The 24,199-nt window shown below is 39.6% G+C and overlaps 1 protein-coding gene across 2 annotated transcripts in view; it reads left to right on the top strand.

The window, feature by feature from the left end:
- Positions 1-24,199, top strand: part of nbeal1 (neurobeachin-like 1) — a 100,870-nt gene that overhangs the window by 22,651 nt on the left and 54,020 nt on the right. For both annotated transcript variants that reach the window (XM_061984939.1, XM_061984938.2), the window contains exons 11-24: positions 130-215; positions 1,766-2,153; positions 4,724-4,830; positions 6,395-6,481; positions 8,176-8,259; positions 10,365-10,463; positions 10,551-11,122; positions 11,219-11,351; positions 16,809-16,928; positions 17,003-17,312; positions 20,294-20,379; positions 20,463-20,552; positions 21,981-22,158; positions 22,241-22,374. In XM_061984939.1, the coding sequence (XP_061840923.1) occupies positions 130-215; positions 1,766-2,153; positions 4,724-4,830; positions 6,395-6,481; positions 8,176-8,259; positions 10,365-10,463; positions 10,551-11,122; positions 11,219-11,351; positions 16,809-16,928; positions 17,003-17,312; positions 20,294-20,379; positions 20,463-20,552; positions 21,981-22,158; positions 22,241-22,374 (2,474 nt within the window). The remainder of the gene's footprint in view (positions 1-129; positions 216-1,765; positions 2,154-4,723; positions 4,831-6,394; positions 6,482-8,175; positions 8,260-10,364; positions 10,464-10,550; positions 11,123-11,218; positions 11,352-16,808; positions 16,929-17,002; positions 17,313-20,293; positions 20,380-20,462; positions 20,553-21,980; positions 22,159-22,240; positions 22,375-24,199) is intronic.

The following is a 24,199-nucleotide window of genomic DNA, read 5'->3' as shown; positions in this document are numbered from 1 at the left end:
TGCTAAGCTAAACAAAAAATGTTGACGGATGAGTTAATGGATGATCGGGGACCACCTTGACCTGTTTTGTGCTGAAAGTGTGCAATTTAGAGAGCACTACTAACCTGTCTGTATGTGCCCTCTTTCTAGAGTGTTTTCAAGAGAGCGAGCATCTGAAGGAAAGCCTAAAAGGCTGTCTGTTGCACCTTTTTGGGGCCATAGTAGCTGGTGACCAGGTAAAGCACCTGAGCAGGTTTTTCATCTAAAACAGTTAGGGGTTTCTTTGTTATTAAATTTATGACCAAGGACCCTTATTTCACCCTTAAATTTGCTCAATAGCATTGTCAAACAAATGTTCAACCAGATATCCAAAATCCTCACAAATTGAAAAGATATAAACAGCAATGTATTTGTGGCGGGTAGGGGTGGCGTCAATATGACATATGTGTAATTTGCATAATTGGCCATACATTTTTTTTCAAAAAGCCAAAAAAAATATTGCATGTATTTAAAGACAAATCTGTCATTAGTTATTTACATCATACTGTTAGGCTCTATTTTAAATTTGTTGCTGTTCATTTTATTTCTGATTAACACCCATGTTTTGTAGACATATATTATTCTGTCCTCCCTGCATGTTGGAATTTAGTTTGGCAGATAGCTAAGTAGTCTTTTAAATTACAGATGTAGCTACTGTAAAACTAAGCACGCAAGGCTTCAAAGATTCTTTATTCTCAATTGTAAGAATTGTGTGAAATCACCAATGCAGCTTGGTATAAACTGAAAAAAGCAATGCAACCTCACAGAATAAAGGCTAGCTAATATGCTAACATACAACGGACAACCGCATTGACCGGCTCACAAAACTTAGCATCGCAATCGTTTCATACTTGTACAGAAGTTTAACAAATTACATTTTAACAGAACAACATTGAGAAAAAACAGCAAATGCATTTATTCTTCTATTGTCACCAAACTGTGACTGCTCACTTTGTACTACGGAGCGAGTCTGCTGCTCAGTACAAAGTCAATGTTTTGTGGAACATGATTGCCAGGAAATGGCAGCACATATATCACCTGAAAGGTAAAGTGTTACGGTCTTGTCTCACAAAAAAAAAAAACTACTTGCAGCGGGCCGTCACAAGTAAATGAATGTAGTTTGAAGTTTAGGTTTATTTCGAACATGTATAAAGTTTGAATATGATACATCACATATTGTACATATTTTCGTTTTGTCCGAAAAGGAGTAGGAAGAAACAAAGCCTATTTAAACCTACCCCCATATGTTCACTTCCTGTTCTCAATTTGCACAGAGTTTACATCCTATCACTCTAAAATGTATGATTCAGTTAATGAAATGAATTATGCATCATTTTCAATAAGTTGAAGACATTTTTCATAATTATTTTTCTTTGTACTTTGTAAACACTTGTAGTTTGAACCGTTTCTCAAACTGGATCATATCAGTAGATGGTTTGATTTCTTTGCTTAATCCATTCCATAATTTAATTCCACATATTGATATGCTAAAGGTTTTAAGTGTTGTACGTGCATACAAATGTTTTAAATTGGATTTTTCTCCAAGGTTATATTTCCCCTCTTCTGTCGAGAATAATTGTTGTACATTCTTGGGTAGCAGGTTAGAGATTGCTCACTGCATAATTTTAGCTGTTTGCAAATGCACCAAATCATTGAATTTTAATATTTTTGTTTTGATAATGTTGGGCAAACACTGGACAGAGGAAACATAATTGTATCATTTTCCCTTCCCTCGTCCCTCTGGTAGAAGAACGCTCTACTTGCCATCTCTCCAGCCACCATGGAGGTTTTGGTGCGTGTGCTGGTGGACTGCTCCATGGGCGGCTGCTCCTCTGATCAGGGCGAAGACTGGGACAGTGAGGCCCCTGATCGGAAGGCCTGTCTCACTCTGAGCTGTTTGCGGGTGGTGGTGCAGTGCCTCCTGGCCGCTAGTTCTGACCAGCGGCAAGTGGAAATAGCCTCTGTGCTAGAAAACTACTTCAAGCTGCTCAACTCAGATCCGGCAGCTGTGGTTGCCGCCCGGCAGCAGCAACAGCAGCAGCAGCAGCAGCAGCAGCAGCAAACCAAAGTGCGCGTGCCAACACTGGGTCGACACTGGGAGAGCCGCTTTGTGGCTCTGCAAGTGCACATGCTAGGTATTGCATTCATTTCATTTTATATTGATAGTAGGGATGCACGATAATGTTTTCAATAACCAATTTCGTCATATTGCAGTTTACACGTATCTCTTATGTGTGACTGCCATCTACTTGTCACACTTATCATTTCACCATGTACCAAATAAAATTGCTTCGAGGTCGGTAAGCACAACCAGAATTATTCTGTACATTAGGCGCACCAGGTTACAATGCGCACGGTCAATTTTTTAGAAAATGAGAGGATTTTAAGTGCGCCATATGGTCCGAAAAATACCGTATTTGAATCTTGTGTCACCGGGCAGAATTCAAACTGTAAATCCTGGGCCCCCCCTACTCTGTGCACCTCGCTGATAGTCTCCCAGTCTCCTACTCTCTGGAAGCATATAGATTGTTGACAGTCTGAAGTTACATCGAAGGATCTCATAGTTCGTATTTTGTTGCAGACTATCGGTAACACACATCGCCACACAAAATATAGGACAATGGAACGTTAGATTACCTATCGAGAAAGAAAACAGCCACATGCGTGTCCAAAATTAGTCCAAGACTGGCCCCCAATGCCCTCCATCTTGAATACGCCGGACCAATATTTATTTGAGTTTTGAACTCATCTTTGGTTTTTTAGTTTAATTTAGTTTATTATTTCTTCAGTCAGTGGTCAACAAAATAAACAAACAGTTTTATATCCATGAATTCATAAATCGACAATTTTACAGACCGAAAGGGTTTAGGCTGAAGTTGAGCACTTATTTCGCCTAACACTCTAAACAAACGCAAATACAAGATGTAGTAAATGTGAAATTTCCTTTACACAACATATTATAGATACATACACCTTGTACACAACATAAACACTGTTCAAATATATACACAGTAAAGACATAGACGAACAGTTGTGAAATATCCATGTACACGTGTTGGTTAAACATTTGTACCAATAATATGCTATATACAAACACTTATACTTCCATCATTATTTATGTCCCACATTTAGTTTTATAACAAACCCATCCATCCATCCATCCATTTTCTACCGCTTATTCCCTTTGGGGTCGCGGGGGGTGCTGGAGCCTATCTCAGCTACAATCGGGCGGAAGGCGGGGTACACCCTGGACAAGTCGTATTAAGTACCGTACTGGTGTTGATTCAAGAGCGATGTATTTTTCTAAGATATTGGTCTTAAAGTTTTTTAGACATATAGCGTCTTTCTTTTCTTCCTCCGATTTCCTCTTTTTAGAATTTTTTAGCAGTACATGCTGCAACAGCAAGCGCGGGTATTGCGATCTTTCCAGGTGGGTGTTCGGCAGCCTTGCATTACTGCAAACAAGTTCACACGGTGCACGCCCTTCACTATATATCACGTCAGCCAATGAGGAGGCTCCTTCTTGGGCTCTGCTCACCCCTCCTTCTTGTAGATCCTGTGGTCTGATCTGGAGGGGTTGACCACCACGAAGACAAATGATCTTGTCTTCTGGGGTTTTATTTACTAAAATACTTAATTATAAGGCACAGACAGCACACAGACGTGCAATTTTTTTCAGAAATTATTACTGCTATGATATAATGTATGATGCTAATATGATTTTTTTTTTTTTTTTTAGCTAAAGAATATAACTTAGATACCCCAGTTTTAACTGTAGTTTGTGTGCACCTGGATGTAAGAAATACTTTTAAAAAAGGTGGATTTGACAATCTGTATTACGGTAATAGTCCTTTCCTTCGGACTTTAAACTCCTTCCATCAATCCACATAGTATATTGAATGAGCTTTGAGACATTCGAAAGTTGTCTTTCCATTCTCCATTCGAAGATTCTTTCAAAACAACTTTCTCCCACCAGTCTTTGCGTCGGACCCGCATCCAGTAACTACGAAAGGACCTTCTTGGTAGTAGTGTCATGTTCATGACGTCATCTCGGATAATTTTTTGATGCTGTCTGCTATTTAACATGAGCATAGCCATTAGGGGCGTAATAAGGTTTGGGCTGGGTTTCTGCATTTGTGAGGATGTTTTGGTGCGATGTCATAGATCAACCGGAAAAGCTGTCCATTTATCTGCCCTAGAAGGGAATAAGCACCCCCCAGTGTACGGGAGGCACACAACGTATGACCAATAGTTGCATTAGAGAGAGTGCATGGGCACTGGAACTTCACGTCTGTGTGAAAATACAAAAAAATAAAAAATACTATTTAAGAAATCGTGACTAATTTAGTGCATGGAAATGTAGTCAGTGAAGAAGTCCCACAGGATGAGCTCAGGAAAAATTTATGACAGGCTTACAGCGAGGCATGTAGGAGAAAGGGAGCACTTGATTTGCTCACCCTAATTCACATACAGCACAGTACAGTTAATCAAGCCTGATCGAAGTGTTTGTGAGATATTTGATTAATGTTATTGAATTTATCGGTCATAATTTCGCATATTGCATGTCAATTATCTTATCTTATCTAATTAAAATAATTTTTTTGTTTTGGTAAATCGTCATGCTTTCACAACCTAATCGTGTTTTCTTTCACTCTTTTCCTGTGCCTGGGTTTTGTTTTCCCTCTCCGCCTCTCACTGTCTACAGACACAATAAGGGACATGTTCCTGTGTTCAGACAGACCAGTTCTACAAGCCATCTTTCTCAACAGCAATTGCTTTGAGCATCTGACACGACTGCTGCAAAACAGCAAGGTAATCACACTTGACTTCCTTGCAGGTTATGGCCGGAAACCTGATGGCTCATTCAAAAAACTGTTCCTGATCCACTCGGATATAGCTATCGAAACTCTTATTTAGATGTTAAAAGGGAACTGCACCTTTTTTGGAATTTTGCCTGTGATTCACAATCCCTATGTAAGACAAAAACAAATGTTTTTGTTTTTTTTAACCTTCTTAAGTCTAAAAATACGGTAACTACGAGGTGACTAACAATGCAGCTAATTGGAGTACACTATTGCGCCCATAAAGCCCTCTAAAAAACATCTAAAAACCGCCAACAATACTCCATTTACATGTCGTGACCTGAATATTGACCAAGTATTAGCGATATTGTTATTATATGGGATAACACAGACAGACACATTTTTAGCTACGCCATGATCACAGAGAGCTAACCAGCTTTTGCTGCTATATTAACATATTGAGCTGCTGCATCTCCTCTGAGTTGGTGAAAGTTAATTCTAGATTATAAATCATTCCTCTCACCTGGATAGTAGGAGGATGTGGTCATAAACCGAGAAGTTGATGAACTTTGACATTTAACTTTGACGCGGAGGTGACACAAAAAATGCTTGTTTGCGGCACTTTTTTTTTTTTTACCCTGGTGTGTGGGTTATAATTAACTCTTCATCTAATCGAGAAAATGTGGGCATCCCAGTGAGAACAGTTTGTATTTTTTGTTTAGCACTTAGCAATACTGCGAAATGATGCTTACTGTTTTTACTACAACTGAATCTGTTTAGCTCACAGCTTCTAAAACTTGTAGCTCATTGTCCTTATATTCACGATCCAAAATACTGTATAAGGTTTTGGATCAAAATTTGTCCCAAAGAAGTCTGCCATAATTATAATGCTTAAAATGAGCAAAATATGTCAAAAATACATGTAATTATGAATGTGCCTTTAACAATACATATATACTTACAGCATGTACAGTATATAAAATAATGATGAAGGCTTTTGGATGTTTTTAAAACGCTTTATTGGCGTAAAAATGCTACCCCTATTGGATCCATTGTTAGCTGACTTTTGCTAACCTTTATTTACAAGTTAGAATGTGTAAAAAAATTAAAAAATAAATAAATAAATAAAAATATGTGTTCGTGTCTTAGGTAAAAATTGTGAATGATAGGCTAAACTGCCAAAAAGTATAGTTCCCCTTGGACACACTATTCTCTTTAGCAGCAAAAAATATAAACTTAGGTTTACAAAGTTTCATGCTTGTAGATATTGACCTATCTCTGCAGTGTTTGTCATGTCTAGTTATTTTGAAACTTGTGGTGTAAGAAAAAGCATTGTGCACACCATGCATGGTAACTCTCTACAGCTCGGCTGGATCACCATCACTCCCCCACACAGTGACCCCTACTGCGGGTCAGGTCTTCTCACCTTTCACCCGCCGCTCTTCTCACGACACCCTTCCTCCCGTGCACCGACCTTTGTCCCCTCTTCTCTCCCGCTCTCTCTCCTTCTCTCTCTCTCTCTCTCTCGACTCCTCCACATGCTATGTTGACGTCTTGCCTGTTGTGTGTGTCAGCTGGTTAACGCTAGGTGCACGGCGGCAGACAAGGACCAGAAAGATATAACCAACAACAGGTTACTGACAGGAGAGAGAGACACTCAGGTACAGCAGAGAAAGTCTCACCTCGCCCGACCCCCTCATTCACCATCCATCCCCCTTTACCTCACCAGGGCCAATTGGGCCACTCCACAGCAAGACTCTTACCTTCTGAGAATATTTATAGCTATCGCATGCTTTAAAGGAAAACTGCACTCTTTTGGAAATTGTGTGTGTGTGTGTGTGTGTGTGTGTGTGTGTGTGTGTGTGTGTGTGTGTGTGTGTGTGTGTGTGTGTGTGTGTGTATAAATATTAGGGCTGCAACAACTAATCGATTATAAAAATAGTTGGCGATTAATTTAGTCATCGATTCGTTGGATCTATGCTATGCGCACGCGCAGAGGCAATTTTTGTATTTATTTTTGTTTAATTTATTATTTTTTTATAAACCTTTATTTATAAACTGCAACATGTACACACAGCTGAGAAACAATAATCAAAATAAGTATGGTGCCAGTATGCTGGGTTTTTTTTTCAATAAAATACTGGAAAGGATAGAAATCTAGTTTGTCTTTTTTATCCGATTATTAATCGATCAATCGAAGTAATAATCGACAGATTAATCGATTATCAAATTAATCGTTAGTTGCAACCCTAATATATATATATATATATATATGTGTATATATATATATATATATATATATATATATATATATATATATATATATATATATATATATATATATATATATATATATATATATATATATATATATATATATATACAAATATTGTTGTGGCTGAGCTGTCACCTGATGCAGAGGCACATGTTGAGACACGATTGACTGTGTTTCGGGTTATTTTTACTTGTTGAATGCTCAAATGTAGCTAGCTATATGACCATTTGCAATTACAGAAAAAAGGGACAAAAATTGACTACTATGATTCTTATTTTGATAGAAAATCTCCAGTCTTGCTGAGGCGTGACCTCTATGCCTCCCGTGCTGCTTTGCCAACTCCACTTAATTAAACGCATTTTTCAGTTTCTTCTCTCCGCTTATCCCTGCCCCCTCCATTGTTTTGGTTTTCCTCAGCATATTATGGGTTCCCCTGGAATGCTTTCACGTTGGAGTGGTGTTTGTCCTCCCAGACTTCAGGGGTGCGAGGGGTGGATCTGGTCTCAGTGATCTCAAGTGTGACATTTTCCACACGGTCCCCACTCCAGCTGGTCCGAGACTCAGCTTCATGTTTTAGTCTCATGACACATTAGGAGCAGGACAGAGCTGGATGGTGAAGTGTTTGTTGTCATGGGTTTGCTTCTGGGGTGTGGGTCGCATGTATTCTATCTGTAGTGTGTGATAAACGAGAGTTTTCTTTGTCATTGGCTGTGTGTACTGTGGAGGTGGGTATTGTTATTTCTTCTGTGTGACCAAGAGAACTTCCTGCTCTTGTCAGATCTCATGTCGTCATCACAGTGGATTGTCTTTTTCAACAAAAAGACACTACGTCTCTTCACAATAACGTCTGCAGTGCACACATTGATCCCTGTGGATACTGCAGTGACAGAGTTCTAACTATTGGATCAAACACCAAGCCAGCATCTTATTGTATTCCATTTCAATTTTTATTCAGTGAATTCATTTTAGCTTGTTTATGCGTGGCTTTAAATGATCATGCATGCTTTTTATATGTTGTAAAAAAATAAATATATCAATAATCGCTACTATTGTTCAAGTGACATGTTGGTTTTGTTTTAGGTGTTTCAAGGACGATTAGACTCCCTTGCGGTAGCAACTATAAGGGCCCTGACAACAGTGATGCATAAATCACCTGCAGCAAAGGTAAAGACATCATATAATTATCTACATTATTTCGGGAGTAGTACTGTAAGTGAATTTCCACAGAGTAGGGAAGATATTCATACTATGATTTGTGTGAGTATTGTATGTATATCTATGAATGGTGCAATCGTATGTGCGCAATATATATTATTCATTACTCATTTTTAGTTTTTCAACGCGTTTTCCTTTTGTTGCTGTATGTAAAAATGCCAGCTAGTGGAAGCAGCTTTGTTTCTTTTATGTTTTTCTTTAATGTTTACCTCCTGTTATCATGTGTTTTTTGGTGTAAACCCCTTGGGGACTGCGCAACGAAGGGGTGGCACTTTTGTGACTTTTGCGCTACTTTTAAAGCCCCGCTTAAGAACTTTGGCTGTGCTGATGTTGAATAGCAGACACTATCAAAAAATTATCTTGGATTGCGCTACAAACATGACGCTACTACCAAGAATTTATCGCGGCGGATGCAGGTTCGAAGCAAAGAAAAACCGGCGGGGAGATTTTTTTCCGAAAGAAGTAGTCGTGCAACTATCATACTGGTGACTATTTATTTATTGCTCCCACGCAAATTTCAGATAGCTAATATTAGCATTATTATTTTGATTTGAGCATCGAAAGTCACTTACTGGTTTAGCAGGAACAGAGCAAAGGCAGCATCGGTATGAAATTATTCGTCTGTGAGCTCACGCCAATGAGTGAAGGCCGAGCCAATGTGGATCCTTGACTATCCTTTTATCCGGTTAACCTCCCTTTTTCTTTTTTTGTCTCCTCAGACAAAACTTTTCGTTTCTTTGGTTGTTTTGAAGCTCCGGCCATGATATCAGTAATTGCACATTGACGTTCTTCTTCTTCTTATTTTTGTTTTCTGGCGGCACGCAGGCGTTCGCGTCGACATCCGTCTTTTTAACGAATGGGTAAAGGGGGGAGTGATGTATGGCCTAAAGCAAGTCAGGACATTTGTGTGGCAGGTCACCCTCCTTAATGTCGTTAAGTGCCAGTGAAAGCGATACAGACTTCCTCAGGCCATGACAGAGGTGTCATTCAACTAGTTGTAAGTCCATGTATCATCCCCAAAGTTATGAAAATATTTTATGAAAGTTGAAAAGTTACTTAGTGCTGCTTCAATACTTTTTTTGTGGACTTTTTGAATCTGCACTGCAACCACATAATTTCCCAATTGTGGTATGAATAAAAGTCTACCCTATCCTATCCTTAGAAACCCTCCACACACTGTTATTAAAGGGGACCTATGATGGTTTTGATCAACATTTGAAACACTTTATAAACCTTGTCAAATGATATGAAAGCATGTGTTAATCACAAAGATTATTATCAAGGCTTAGGTCAGGCTGATTACAAAAATAAATACTAATCGAATATACTGCAAAAGAAGGGACTCAAAGAGTGATGAAAGATACATTAACATACAATGACGCAGTCCTAAATTGAATACATTCAAACTAAATTAATAATACATAATAATAATATATGTTGTTGTTTTTTTATCAAACTGTAAATAAAATTTAAGTGCACCACTTTAGTCATAATTTTTGCGCTTACGAAATTGTCACACTCACGCATTGCTGCAGTAGTTGTGGCAACCACGAACAGGTGCACTCGGGTGCCAATAAGGGACAGGTTAGGGAAACAGCGCTCAGGTCAGTCAACAGAAATAAGAGCGTTGGACACGAAACAAGTATAGAAAATGAGCAAACACAAGAACATGTCAGACCTGTTATGACAGATCGTGACAGAATATTTTCTATGACTTTAGCTTCAGACTCATTTGTTTGATATTGTCATTACTGCCACAAGTGGTGGAAAAGTGTATTACAACTGAGTACCGCTGCTGAGAAACAGATATTTTTTGCGGCAACAATGGCTCCCCGTGGTTAAGAAAATACTGGTGTAAACTATGTAGGCAACTCAAAATCCGCGAAATGGCGTTGATCGTTTTTTTTGCGCATGAACTCTATTTATGTTTCCGTATGATGACTGGTCACCAGTCCTAGGTATACCTGGGCTCCAAAGTCAGCTGGGATATGCTCCAGCTCACCCGTGACCCCAAACAGGATGACGTAGGAGCATGTTTTTTCTGACGCCCACAGGAGGTGTTCAAAGAGAGGATTGGGTACAATCACTTGTACGAGGTCCTCGTCTCGCTCGGCCACCCGTCTCGACACCTCCTGAAGGAGCTGATGAACATGGTGAGGAGTTATTTTGTTTCTTCCTGTGTTGTTATTGCAGGGTTCCTGTAGTTTTCCGAATGCTCCATAATGTGTATGTATCTGCAGGCGGTAGAGGGTGAGCACACATCAGTGGGCCTCTTGGGAATCAGCAACGTGGAGCCCTTGCTGCTGCTGGTCCAGTGGCTACCAGAACTAGACTCATCCGAGTTACAGAATTTCGCTGCCGACTGGCTCTGCCGCCTCAGCTGCCTGAACCGTCAGACACGTGCTACCTGTGTCAACGCCACCATGGTCATGCGTGCGATGGCGGTCCTGGAGTGCCAAGAGCGGCTACACAGAGCTTGTGCAGAGAGCCTTTTGGGACTGGTGGGCTCGCTTGGCTCCCAGTCGTTGAGCGCCAGGGATCTCTTTGAGCTGCTGCACCTGCTCAGGCCTTCAGAGGCAAGCCAAGCACACCCCTACGTCGGTCCGGCCCTTAAGGCTCTCCTCGCCATGGTGCGCAAGCAGGGTCTGGAAAGTGCCATGCAGTACTTCGACCTGTCACCGAGCATGGCCGGCATCGCAGTTCCAATACTGCACCGCTGGCCAGGCTCTGCCTTCAGCTTCCTGGCCTGGTTGTCTCTAGACCAGGATCAGTTGGGTCCACTTAGCAAAGGCAAGAGGAAGCAGCTCTACAGGTTTGTTTAGCACACAGCAAGTGAACATTTCTCCAACGTCAAATGTTTCCACAACAATAACTTCTGAACCCTTTTACCGTCTTTCACTCTGCACAGTTTCTTTACGTCAAGTGGCACAGGCTTTGAGGCCTTCATTAGTGCTGCGGGTGTGCTGGTGGTGGCCGTCTGCACGAAGAAGGAATACGTCACAGTCATGCTGCCCGACAACTGCTTCTGCGACTCTCTCTGGGTGAGTTCAATGTAGTGAAATGAAAGTATAACACTCTTTTTACACGGCTGCTATAATCATAATTACATTACATCATTGATGATCAGCAATATGCAGACTAAGGAACATTTGAATGCCACAGATTGTAGACACTGTCAATAACAACTGGTGTTAAGGAGGAGTGCAACGGTATGACCTGTTCGGCCTGTCCTTTTAGGGCAGTGTTTTTGAGCCAACGCACATTTTTTTCCATTGAAAAATTCCGGAGGCACACTACCAGCAGACAACATTGAAAAATGAAACTCAGCAGCCGATATTGTCAGTAAAAAGTCGTTCTCGCAATTGTTGGATATTAATTCAAACCATAACCAACCATACATCACTATAGCTCTTGTCTCAAAGTAGGTGTACTGTCACGACCTGTCACATCACACAGTGACTTATTTTGAGTTTGTTGGTGTTTTCCTGTGCGTAGTGTTTTAGTTCTTGTCTATGTCAGTGGCTTTTGCTGTTTTGTTAGCAGTTTCATGTCTTCCTTTTATCAATGAAGACTATTTAAGTTGTGCGGGCGCTATCCTTCTTTGTGTGGATATTGTTGATTGTCATGCCATATTCGGATGTACTTTGTGGACGCCGTCTCTGCTCCACACGCTGTAAATCTTTGCTGTCGTCCAGCATTCTGTTTTTGTTTACGTTGCAGCCAGTTTAGTTTTAGTTTAATTTTGCATAGGCATCCCTAAGCTTCAATTCCTTTTCTTGGGAGCACTGTTTATTTTTGGTTTAAAAATTAGATACCTTCTTACCTGCATGATGCCTCCGCTGTCGTCTGCATATTGTGATCACGACAAACCATCGTCGTCATTCCCGACATCTACAAAGCTGCCACCTACTGATATGGAAGAGTATTACACGGTTACTATGCCGAGCTCTAGACGGCACATTATTTGCGGATTATAATTACTGATTTGCATAAAATATTTTTAACCCAATTAGGTGAAATTACATAATCTCCCACGGCACACCAGACTGTATTTCACGGCACACTAGTGTGCCACGGCACAGTGGTTGGAAAAACACTGCTTTAGGGGACCATTCCACATTGTGATCCATAGATATATACAGTGATAGGTAGACACGACGCAGCTTTTCGAGTCGTGCGCTTACAGCGGTCGAGGCAAAGTGTCTGGGCATCCCATAGTTTTACAAGGCACAAAAACCGAACAACAAGGATTTCTGCTCGCCAATAAGGCACTTTGCTTTGCAGGCTGCTACAATGCTCATATATCTAGTCTTCTATGTGTATATTTATATGTATTAGTGCTGTAGACTATTTTTTAAATCAGATTCAGATAATCACATCACTATTCATATTATTTAGTATATATATATTTTATATATATATATATATATATATATATATATATATATATATATATATATATATATATATATATATATATATACAGTAGAGGCCAAAAGTTTGGACACACCTTCTCATTTAATGTGTTTTCTTTATTTTCATGACTATTTACATTGTAGATTGTCACTGAAGGCATCAAAACTATGAATGAACACATGTGGAGTTATGTACTTAACAAAAAAAAAAAGGTGAAATAACTGAAAACATGTTTTATATTCGAGTTTCTTCAAAATAGCCACCCTTTGCTCTGATTACTGCTTTGCACACTCTTGGCATTCTCTCGATGAGCTTCAAGCACACCTGTGAAGTGAAAACCACTTCAGGTGACTACCTCATATTGATTTGGCAAAACCTGTCAATCTGCGAAAAAAACACAGAAAAGGCACAAATGCTAAAGCACTGAGTAGTGACTAGTAGTGTACTGTACTCTGCAACAAGGGACGTGGCGGGCCCCACCTTACATATTAGGTTTGTACGGTATACCGGTACTAATAAAGTACTACGGTACTAATAAAGTACTACGATACTAATGAATTAAAAACAGTACTATACTGCTTTTGAAAAATACCAGTACTTTTTTTTTTCCCCAGACACAACGGTGCGCCGACATTGCTGCTAAAACGAGCATCGGCACATTTGAGGCAATGCACACAAACAGCAAGGAGAAAGAAAAGAAAGAATGGACACATTTTGGTTTATAACCCAACGATAAAGTTGAAGCTATAAACACTGAAGCGCCGCTCTGCTAGAGGTGCTTAGCTCTTGTTAGCCGTTAGCTAGCTAGCGGCTAATGTCCATTCGCAATCGGTAGTGTTTTAGCTACTTCTAAACCACTAATCCTCGTCTCCATAGCGACAAATAAACTTAGGTTTCTTCCAAATATCATCCCTGCAGGACGAGGAATAGCTAAACATGCTTCACTACACACTGCAGGAGGATACAATAGCTAACCGCTAACAAGAAGACAGCGCTCCTCAATGTAAACAAATGCCATGGGTGGATCTACACAGACATCGACTGTAACGATACCAAGTACAAGAGCCAAATGTAGTCGATACTACAATGATTATATTGATATTTTTTACTATCACAAAATCTTTTGTTTTTTAAATTTTTTATAAACCCAAGAAATACGTCCCTCGACACAGAAGAACTTTAATTATGACCAATGCATGACCCTGTAACTACTTGGTGTTGGATTGATTCCAACATTTGTAGTATCACCCAAAACATATACAAAGTGTTTAAACAACCGAAGAATAAGTGATTATTACATTTTAACAGAAGTGTAGCTAGAACAGGGGTGCCCACATTTTTCTGCAAGCGATCTATTTTTCAATTGACCAAGTCGAGGAGATCTACCTCATTGATATATATAATTTATATTTATTTATTTATGAAAGAGAAGTTTTTGTTAACAGGTTAAAGGTGTTTAATGATAATACAACCAGGTTTAACACATACCGGTAGATTTTTTTCTTTCATGAAGACAATATAATATATATATAAGTTGGTGTATTACCTGATTCTGATAACTTGCATTGATTGGAATCAGACAGTAGTGATGATAACGTCCACATTTTCAAATGAAAGAGAATAAAAGTCCTACTTTTCTGTCCAATTCCACATGAAAGTGGTTGGTTGTTGGCATCATATTTGTCCAACTTTCATTTTATACACTTTACAAGAAATACATTGGCAGCTAAGTCCGTAGCTTGCTAGCTTGTGCACGCCAGCTTTCTGAGACTCTTATTTTGTTAGCGCAGCCAGGATGAAGCAGCGCTTTTATTGTGAAGTATAGGAACTGTGCAGTCGGTCTTTAGAGTTTTGACGGCAGGTACGGCGCGAGAGTCTGTTGAAATAAAAAGTGTTTATCGTCTTCCTGTCGGTCATTTTTTCTTGATAATGAGCTGGCAGCAGCCAACGTCATCTCACAAGACTCTCGGGTGTCGTGAATGTCAATCAAGCGGCAAAAGTGACGTCTTGGTGAAGATTGATGATCGCTAATTGTTAGATTTATTTTTTTAATGCCTGGCTGGCGATACACTGACACACCCCTCCGCGATCGACCGTTAGCTCGCGATCGACCTAATGGGCTAATGAGCTAGAACATTAAAACAGAAGGTAAGCCGATTTTAACAGTAAATGAACAAGTAGATTAATTATCCATTTTCTACCGCATGTCCCTCATAATTTTGACAAAATAATAAAATGACACGATATGTTACTGCATATGTCAGCAGACAAATTAGGAACCTATATATATATATATATATATATATATATATATATATATATATATATGAGAAATAACAGCTACCAACCATTCACGAAACCCAACACAACACTCCAATACGTGCACCATGACAGCAACCATCCACCCACCACCACGAAAAGAATACCTACCGGAATCAATAAAAGGCTATCGATGCTGTCATCTAGCAAAGCTGAATTTGACCAAGCAACCCCCCCGTACCAAAAAGCCCTTGATGAAAGCGGATACAATTTCACCCTCACCTATGAACCCACGCCAGGAAACCAGCCAAGAAAGAACAGAAAACGGAACGACATCATCTGGTACAACCCCCCATACAGCAAAAACGTCTCAACGAACATTGGACACAAATTCCTCAATCTGATTGACAAACACTTTCCCAAAGACAACATCCTAAGAAAAGTATTCAACAAGAACAACATTAAATTGAGCTACAGCTGCATGAACAATATACGACAAATCATCTCAAACCACAACAAAACAATTGCAAATGAGCCGTCGGCCCTCAGACAGAACGACTCCAAAACCAACAAAGGATGTAATTGTCGAAAGAAACCTGATTGCCCTCTCAACGGGGGGTGCTTACAAACATCAGTTGTCTACCAATCTAAGGTAATACGCAAGGACATTAACACATCCGACACATATGTAGGATTAACCGAGGGAGAATTCAAAACCAGATGGAACAATCACAAGGCTTCTTTCAGGAACAAAAACCTGCGAAATACCACAGAACTCAGCAAACACATTTGGGACCTCAAAGACAATAATGTTGAATATTCAATAACATGGCAAATTCTTGCATCCAGCACACCTTACAATAATGGTAATAAAAGATGCAACCTATGCTTGAAAGAGAAACTGTTTATTATTTACCGTCCAGACCTGTCATCCCTCAACAAGCGCAGCGAAATTGTAACAGCATGCCGCCATAGACGGAAACACCTCCTAGGTAACACATGAGCCAATCACCACGCCCCTAGGCCAGCCTGTACCCACCCACTCTGTGCCCTATATAAACCATGGTATGCGAATGCTCCCATTAAAATCTCCTGACGATTGAGGGTACCCCCCCTCATGAAACAGGCCTGTAGAGATGAAATAGTCTTGTGATTTTTTCCCACACATACATATATATATATATATATATATATAACCGGTTTGCTTACTTACTACTAAAAGAGAAGATATCATATATGTTCACTATCTTATTTAATGACAACATTGTTCTTTGATTGCAGTAAGAAACATATGTTTAGTGTATCATAAGGTTGTCTATTAAAATAAAAGCCATTAATGAAATTTTTTGTGGTCCCCTTTGTTTTGAGTACCGATTTACCATTTTTGTCCTGGTCCCGAAATATTGGTATCGGGACAACACTCATGCATATTATTAATCATTAAGTGTAATCATAAATATATCACAAATAATGATATTAATATACAATATGATAATTAAAGATGTATGAATAATTGAACCATAGCCCTGAATTGTAATTGGATCATGAGGTTTCACCCTTCTGTATTCTTATTTTGTATTTGAGAATGAATATATTTATTAAAGCATTAACTGCCAGCAGTTTGGAGTTTGAATTATTAGAAAAATCATTCAAGTTCAAAAGGTAAGCAGTTCTACGTCTTGGCCTTTTGTTCCCTCACTGTACCGAGGTACATACCGCACCGTGAGGTTGTCGAAGCGTTGCACCCACTGGTGTTAAGAGGATTGACAGAGAGGCAGTGTGAGGGTAAATGGGTTTAATTCTGATGGAATTTCTGTCAACAGCACAGCATTGGTGTGGTGCACATACCAGGGAAGAGGCCGTTTGGGCAGAGTCTGGTCTACATTTATGTGGACGGACAGCAAAAGCTGTCTGCCCCACTTAAGTATCCCACAATGACAGAGGTAAAACCAACACTCCCAATTATGAAGCACAATGTAAGTTTTTGTTTATAATGTCCCTTCTCTTCCACCCACAGCCCTTTACATCCTGTTGCATCGGCTCAGCGGGCCACCGGACCACTACTCCTCCACCGTCTCAGATCCCGGACCCCCCTTTCTCGTCCGCCACCACACCCACCACACGCTCCTCGCTGGGCGGCATCCTTTCGCCTCAGGCATGGGGAGGACTACTGAGTGGAAAGCCTGAGTCTGTGACAAAGCTCATCTCAGCGGGGACCCAGGACAGCGAGTGGGGCAGCCCCACATCGCTTCAGGGTCAGCTCGGGAGCGTGATGGTGTTCCACGAGGCGCTGCAGCCCGGCCACGTTAAAGCCATCTGTAGTGCTGGTAAGCACATGGTGACCATGGAAAAATATGAAAAAGAGCAATGACATAACATAGCAAAAAAATCTGAATCTCGATTCTTATTCATCCCGACTCTAAATGGATTCATAATTTTTTTAAATCAATTTAAAAAAAATTATATACAGTACTGGCCCAAAGTTTGGACACACCTTCTCATTCAATGTGTTTTCTTTATTTTAATGACTATTTACATTGTAGATTGTCACTGAAGGCATCAAAACTACGAACATGTGGAGTTATGTACAAAGCAGTAATCAGAGCAAAGGGTGGCTATTTTGAAGAAACTAGAATACAAAACATGTTTTCAGTTATTTAACCTTTTTTTGTTAAGAACATAACTCCACATGTGTTCATTCATAGTTTTGATGCCTTCAGTGAGAATCTACCATGTAAATAGTCAGGAAAATTTAAAAAACGCATTGAATGAGAAGGTGTCCAAACTTTTGGCCTGTACTGTATATATATATTTTTTATAAGAATCCATTTAAAAAAATAAGTTTTTAGTCCATATCAATGCACCTCAGAGGAGAATTTGTAACCTGTAAGGTGTTTTGAAAAATGTTTTATTTGTAATTATTATACCGGCAGCACGGTGTTACAGGGGTTAATGCATGTGCCTCACAATATGAAGGTCCTTAGTAGACCTGAGTTCAATCCCGAGCTCGGGATCTTTCTGTGTGGAGTTTGCATGTTCTCCCCGTGACTGCGTGGGTTCCCTCCGCGTACTCCGGCTTCCTCCCTCTTCCAAAGACATGCACCTGGGGATAGGTTGATTGGCAACACTAAATTGGCCCTAGTGTGTGAATGTGAGTGTGAATGTTGTATGTCTAGCTGTGTTGGCCCTGTGATGAGGTGGCAACTTGTCCATGGTGTACCCCGCCTTCCGCCCGAATGCAGCTGAGATAGGCTCCAGCACCCCCCGCGACCACAAAAGGTACAAGCGGTAGGAAATGGATGGATGGATGGATGGATGGATGGAATTATTATACCAAATACAACATTGAAAAAAATCATCTTGAATCGAGAATTTTTAATTTTCAGCTTTTAAATGTTCGTTTCCACATCGAAATATCAATTCCACGTTTTTTATGAAATATTGTAGTGTGCAAGGATGGGAGTCGGAGGAGTGTCGAAAGATGGAGCTAACTTTGTTTTTCTTTATCAGCAATCGAGCCATATCCAAACATCCGTGGCTTCTCCATTCATCACACAACACTAAAAATGTGTCCCGTGAAAACCCGTCCGACCGGAACTCTTAACAATAACAAAAATTCCGTGGGTAAATAATGTAAACCCACTACATTATCAAAAAAATAGGAGCTTAACAAACAAGCCCGCTAGTTAGCATAGTTGGGCATCATCCAGCGAGCTGACTTGTCGCCTGTGTTCCAATCCGAGCCACAACGTAGACGGCTTTTTACTTTGCTGCTAATCATATTTGGATGATTACAATTTGAACACTGTTAGTTCCTAACCAGTTGTAGTTGTAGAGCATGTATTAGTAGCCAGCAAGAAAATATATTTTTGACATGACTGCTGTAAACTGAGGTCACAACACAGGAAGTACATTAGTCGAGGGGGCGTGGCTACAGGATAGAGTTGAAAAATGGGACACGTTTTCGGAGTTCTTTGCGTGCAAGTTAAAAGAATTTTAAATTATATTTTCAATTATAATAATGTTAATTAATTACTAAAAAACTAAAATGTACATTAAATTGCACATGTAATTGTGAAAAAGCCAACCAAAAGAGGTGGGTAGATTAGAATAAATCTAAAGGTAAAATATAGTGTAGAAATGCACCCAATTTTTTTTAAATGTAGTCTTGATTTTCTAAATGTTTTTTCCTCTTTTATTGTCAGTTTTTCTCTTCTTTTTTTTTTTCCTCAAAGGGTGCTCTCGTGCCTGTGGATCGAATTGTTAGGTGCCCAAAACGTCAAACCCCTACCAACCAGAGATGTACCGATAAATAATGAATAATGGACACTCCCAACGGTTAATACTACTGTTTTAAATTAGGTTTTTGGAGAAATCATGATTGATAACTGTGCTTTGACAAACTAAGGAACCAACTGGTGCCAGCTCGCTAGCTTAAATGCTAACATGAAAACTAGGGACATTAACATTTTTCGCCATTAAGAAACGACATACCCCAATCTAAACTTAAGTAAACACATGACGGTCTGAGTAACTAAGATATTCAATTGTGTACATTGAACCTACAAGCTGTTCCCTCTTAAAACACAATGATAATTCTATACACAACTGATATACTATACAGTAGGTAAGGTTGGATTTATGCCTGATTCCTGTGAGAATACTGCTTGTGACTGAAGCATTAAGGTGTGGGACTATGCAGGGCTAGCTGCAGTGCGCTCAAACAACCACCAGGTAGAATCTGTGAGCAGATAGTACTGTATCATCTCTTTGTATTTCGGACTTATCTGGTTCTTAGTGCATTCTTTACTCACACTTTAAGTGAGGGTTGAGGCAAAAACGAACCCAGAAACCACTTTAATTAGTATAGTAAAGTGGTTTCTGGGTTCGTCTCTGTCTCATATTAGACGAGACAGAGTAGTAGCAGAGTAGCCACAATGCCCGCCATAAGTAATAAACAATAATAATAGATTTTATTTGTAACGTACTTTTCATTGGAATAAATCTCAAAAGTGCTACAGTACAAACCAATACATATAAAACTATAAAACTGAGGCATTAAAACTGATAAAATACTGGACTACTATCAGTTAAGCATAAGAAACACAAAACATGCAAAATAGTGATGTTTTTAACATTTAGTTGTTTAAAAAATATATTACCTGGTCAAAAGATTTTAGCGTGTGTACAAGTACTTTTTGACAACACCGCAATAATAATGATAAAAGTGATAATTTTGGTCACGATAACTGATATGAAATTTCCATATCGTTACATCCACAGAGCTAACATTGATGTTTCTACACAGGTCCAAACTGTATCTCCCCTTTAAAAGTCCAGGAAGCAGAGCTTGGCGACTTTTCAAGCAAACTGCTACTGCACTATTCACCAAAGGTATTTTTTTCTGCAAAACTTTAAAAACATCAAGTCCAGCCTAACATCAAACATGATGCTTTATTTATAACAAATTTTTACAGGCTTGTCAAAATCCGATCTGTCTCGATCTGTCCCCCAATAAGCTGCATGGGCGCCTGACTGGGAAGAAAGTTGTTAACTGGGACATCAAGGTTGGACTGCAACATCACTCTCAGACAGTCATTCTGTGTTCGGAATGTTAAAGGTGGCATATGTAATAATGCGGCCAGAAATGGTACTGCAATCACAGTCAAAATTCTGAAGTCACCTCCCTCTCTCCCTGACTGAGGTTGCCAGATACGCAGCCGAATCCAGCTCGATCGACTGGGCTACTTCAAGGAACTTCAAACTTCCACTGCCTCTTACTAGGGATTGAGGTGCTGGGACCATAATAGCTGAATTGACAAGCGTTATGTCAATAACAAATCTCTTACCATCACATTTTACACAGAAATTAGGCTATTTTCAGGAAGAAGTACATCATGTCTGTGTACAATATCACAACAAATGGTTATTGTCAGTACTATCAGAAAACAAAGACTAAAACCAACTACAGCCAACGCTAGCAATGGTTATACTGGTGAAAATAAGTAGAACATGCTTAGCAGCCTAATGTATGCCCAAAACTAAAGAGGAGACATTTTACTGAGGTATGCCTATAGGCTACACGAATGAGGAATTATTTTATCATGTGATTTAGCCGTGCTAATGTTGGAACCCATTTCCTCAGCGTGTTAGCATATTGACAACGAAATAGGCACTGACACTACCCATATCCCCATCGGTTTTATTTGTTGAAAATATATTTTGCCCTGTTAGTTCAAAAACACATCGACATACAGGCAAACGGGCATATATTTCTCCCGTTAGCCTATATGTCGATATGTCATTGACCGGGCTAGCATGCTAAGCATTACACTAGGAGCTACGCACCATCACACTGCATTCCTTGCACGAACATACTAGCTTTGTTAGACAAGATCATAGACTATATTGGACAATATAGTTTACATACCAAATGTCCATTTCTATTTATTACAAGTAATAAGAAAACGTGCCTAATGCCTTACTTATCCTACCTATTAAGGAGGAAATGAGCAAGTTTTGTCGTCAGATGAAAAAATCTTCTCCGCCTTCAATCGTCTTCATCTTTCAAAGGCATCCACGATACAAATCCTCGTTTTTTTCCTGGCTTTGTCTTGAATAAGTTGAGAATCGTAACAAGGCCTTTTAGATTTACTAAGATCTGACATGTTTAGTAACTTTACCAGTGGCAGTAGCTAGACGTAGGTGGCGGTGCGTAACTGGCAACCTGAATGTGACAAACTCACAGACTTTCTAATTGGTCAAACGGTGGAGGGCGGGGCATCGAAATGTAAACAATAACAACATTTCGGGGCTGTAAATCTAATTTTGAAATGAGCATATCCCGGCTGAACTACTGTTATCAGTTATAGAGGTATTGGAAAATAACAGGATTTATTAATGCCTTTTGACATATATGGGCTATTTAATGATGACTTGACATTAAATGATTACATATGGCTCCTTTAAACACTGCACATTGTATCTTTTGGCAGGATATGATCAATTGTGTAGGCGGCTTGCCCGTGGTCTTCCCGATACTGGAGCAGTTGGCCTATGTGGCTCCCGATCAACAGGCCAGTGACGCATCAACGGGATCAGACTTCATCACCCCAGATGTGACCACTCCAGCTGACGGAGAGTGGGTCCTTCTCCCGTCTAACAGGGCTTCAGGTGCGTTTGCCCTCCCCTCGACATGCCAGCCCAGGCACAGTGTGTTAACAAGCACGGTGTGAAATGTTTTTCTTTGTACCAGAAGCGCGCCTCGAGAAGAATCTGGTGGCCACTTTCTTGTTGGTGCTGAAGCATTTTCTGCAGAGGCATGCAATAAACCAGGAGAATCTTCTGCACTCGCATGGCATCGATACACTGGGAGCCCTGCTGCAGAAGGTATTTAATGCTGTTATCACACATGTCAGTTTGTCTTTAGCAAACAATGTTCACATGTGATCAAAAGGTTACTAGTAGCATCCAATTTGTCTGGGACGGAATAAGCGTGGGCATTTGTTAACGTGCTAAGCTACTTGTTTTCAGTGGTACCTTAGGGTGTGACTGTAATTGTTTCTATGACGCAACTCGTATCTTGAAAAACTGGTATTGTGAACAGCGTTGCCCATTGAAATGAAAAGAAAACAGCACAATTTTAACATGTGCCCTGCCTTTAAAAAGAAAAAGTAACTTTTAGATAAGAAACATTCTATTGAAAACAATGCAATAGAACAATAACAGTAGTTTTATGAAGTAATAATTACGTACAGCATTTATCTTGCAAAGCAGACTTCTACGGCAGTGTTTCTTAACCATTGGGCCCATTGTTGAGCCGTGAACGCCCCCTTGAGGGCGGCAAAAAATATCAGTTGTAATACACTTTTCCACCAACTGTGGCAGTAATGACAATATCAAAAAGAAGAAGTCTGGAGCTTTTATTAAGTTTATTAAGCGCAAAAATTATGTCTAAAGTAGTGAAGCTGTATTTGAATTTTAATTGTATTAACATTTTATTTAAGATATATATATATATATATAATTACTTTTTATTTATTAGTATTTGAGTGGAAAAGTTGGGCCCCGTGGTCAAAAAGGTTAAAAACCCCTGCTCAATGAGATCATCTTCTTGCTGCTTATTTGTCAAATACACCATCAGTAGCTTTTACATTTTTTATAAATACATGTCTGTCGTTTAGCTATTATTTAATGTCCTTGGCTGGCATTATCATAGCCTTTATCAGCAACTACTGCTAAGTGCTATGCTGCTTCGCTAAATTAGCTACAATTAAATCATGTTTGTGCTGATTTGTTTCTTTAATTCAATGAATAGCATCCGCTTTTTCTTCTCAGCACTGTTCTTCACACTCACTTGCTTCCTTACCATGTTTGGAACAACAAAGCTATGTTGAGCTCTAGGCATAAACTAATGCTAGCGGATAAGACCAGTCAGATCTTTCGAGGTTCACCATGACTTTCGTTACGCCAACAGCGGTAGGGAGGATCGTTACCTGAATTCTCTGTAGCTGAGAGACAGCTCTTCCAAGTTACCACTGTATATAGTACCTCAATTTACAAATGTATTTGGTTCTTGAACAGGGTTGGTAAATCGAAAAGTTGTTATATTAAAGCACATTTCTCCATAAGAAACAATGTAAATATGAAAAATGGGTTCCAGCCTTGAAAAAAGTCCATATTTTAGTGAAAGTTTTTACACTTTGAACACAATATAAAGTACTATACAGTACTGTATACTGTATCAAACAAACATAACATTAACTTTTTTCCTATTAACTCCAAACAACAACAAGCTGCTGTCGTCTGTATGCGCTGCTCTGCAAACACGCGCGCGCACCATAATCCCTTTGGTGCCCTCACAAACTATCAGAAATCACAAAAATCATTAACTTTAAACACCATATTGCTACAATAATAAACATGTAAAAAAAAGTCTAACCCACTTACAATTGCAAAGCAGAAACTGACGAGAAAAGAGCAAACAGAGGCAGAGAAGGGAGAGATGGAGAGGGAGGGGCCGTGTATGTGCGTCCGTGCTTTGAAAGAGGCGCCACCGAACGAGAGGTAACTCTTCTCCTCCGCTGTGAAATAAGTCTGCTTCTTCCATAGTTATGAGCGCCATTAATGTACTCCTTGCAAATAGTGTTTGTTTGTTTTTTTAACGCCACATAGATTCCCTCCTTTTTTCCACTCATATTGAGTTAGCAAAAGG

The sequence above is a fragment of the Nerophis lumbriciformis genome, linkage group LG23, assembly GCF_033978685.3.
Source record: "Nerophis lumbriciformis linkage group LG23, RoL_Nlum_v2.1, whole genome shotgun sequence".
Classification (NCBI taxonomy): domain Eukaryota; kingdom Metazoa; phylum Chordata; class Actinopteri; order Syngnathiformes; family Syngnathidae; genus Nerophis; species Nerophis lumbriciformis.
This window is presented reverse-complemented; position numbering and strand designations above follow the sequence as displayed.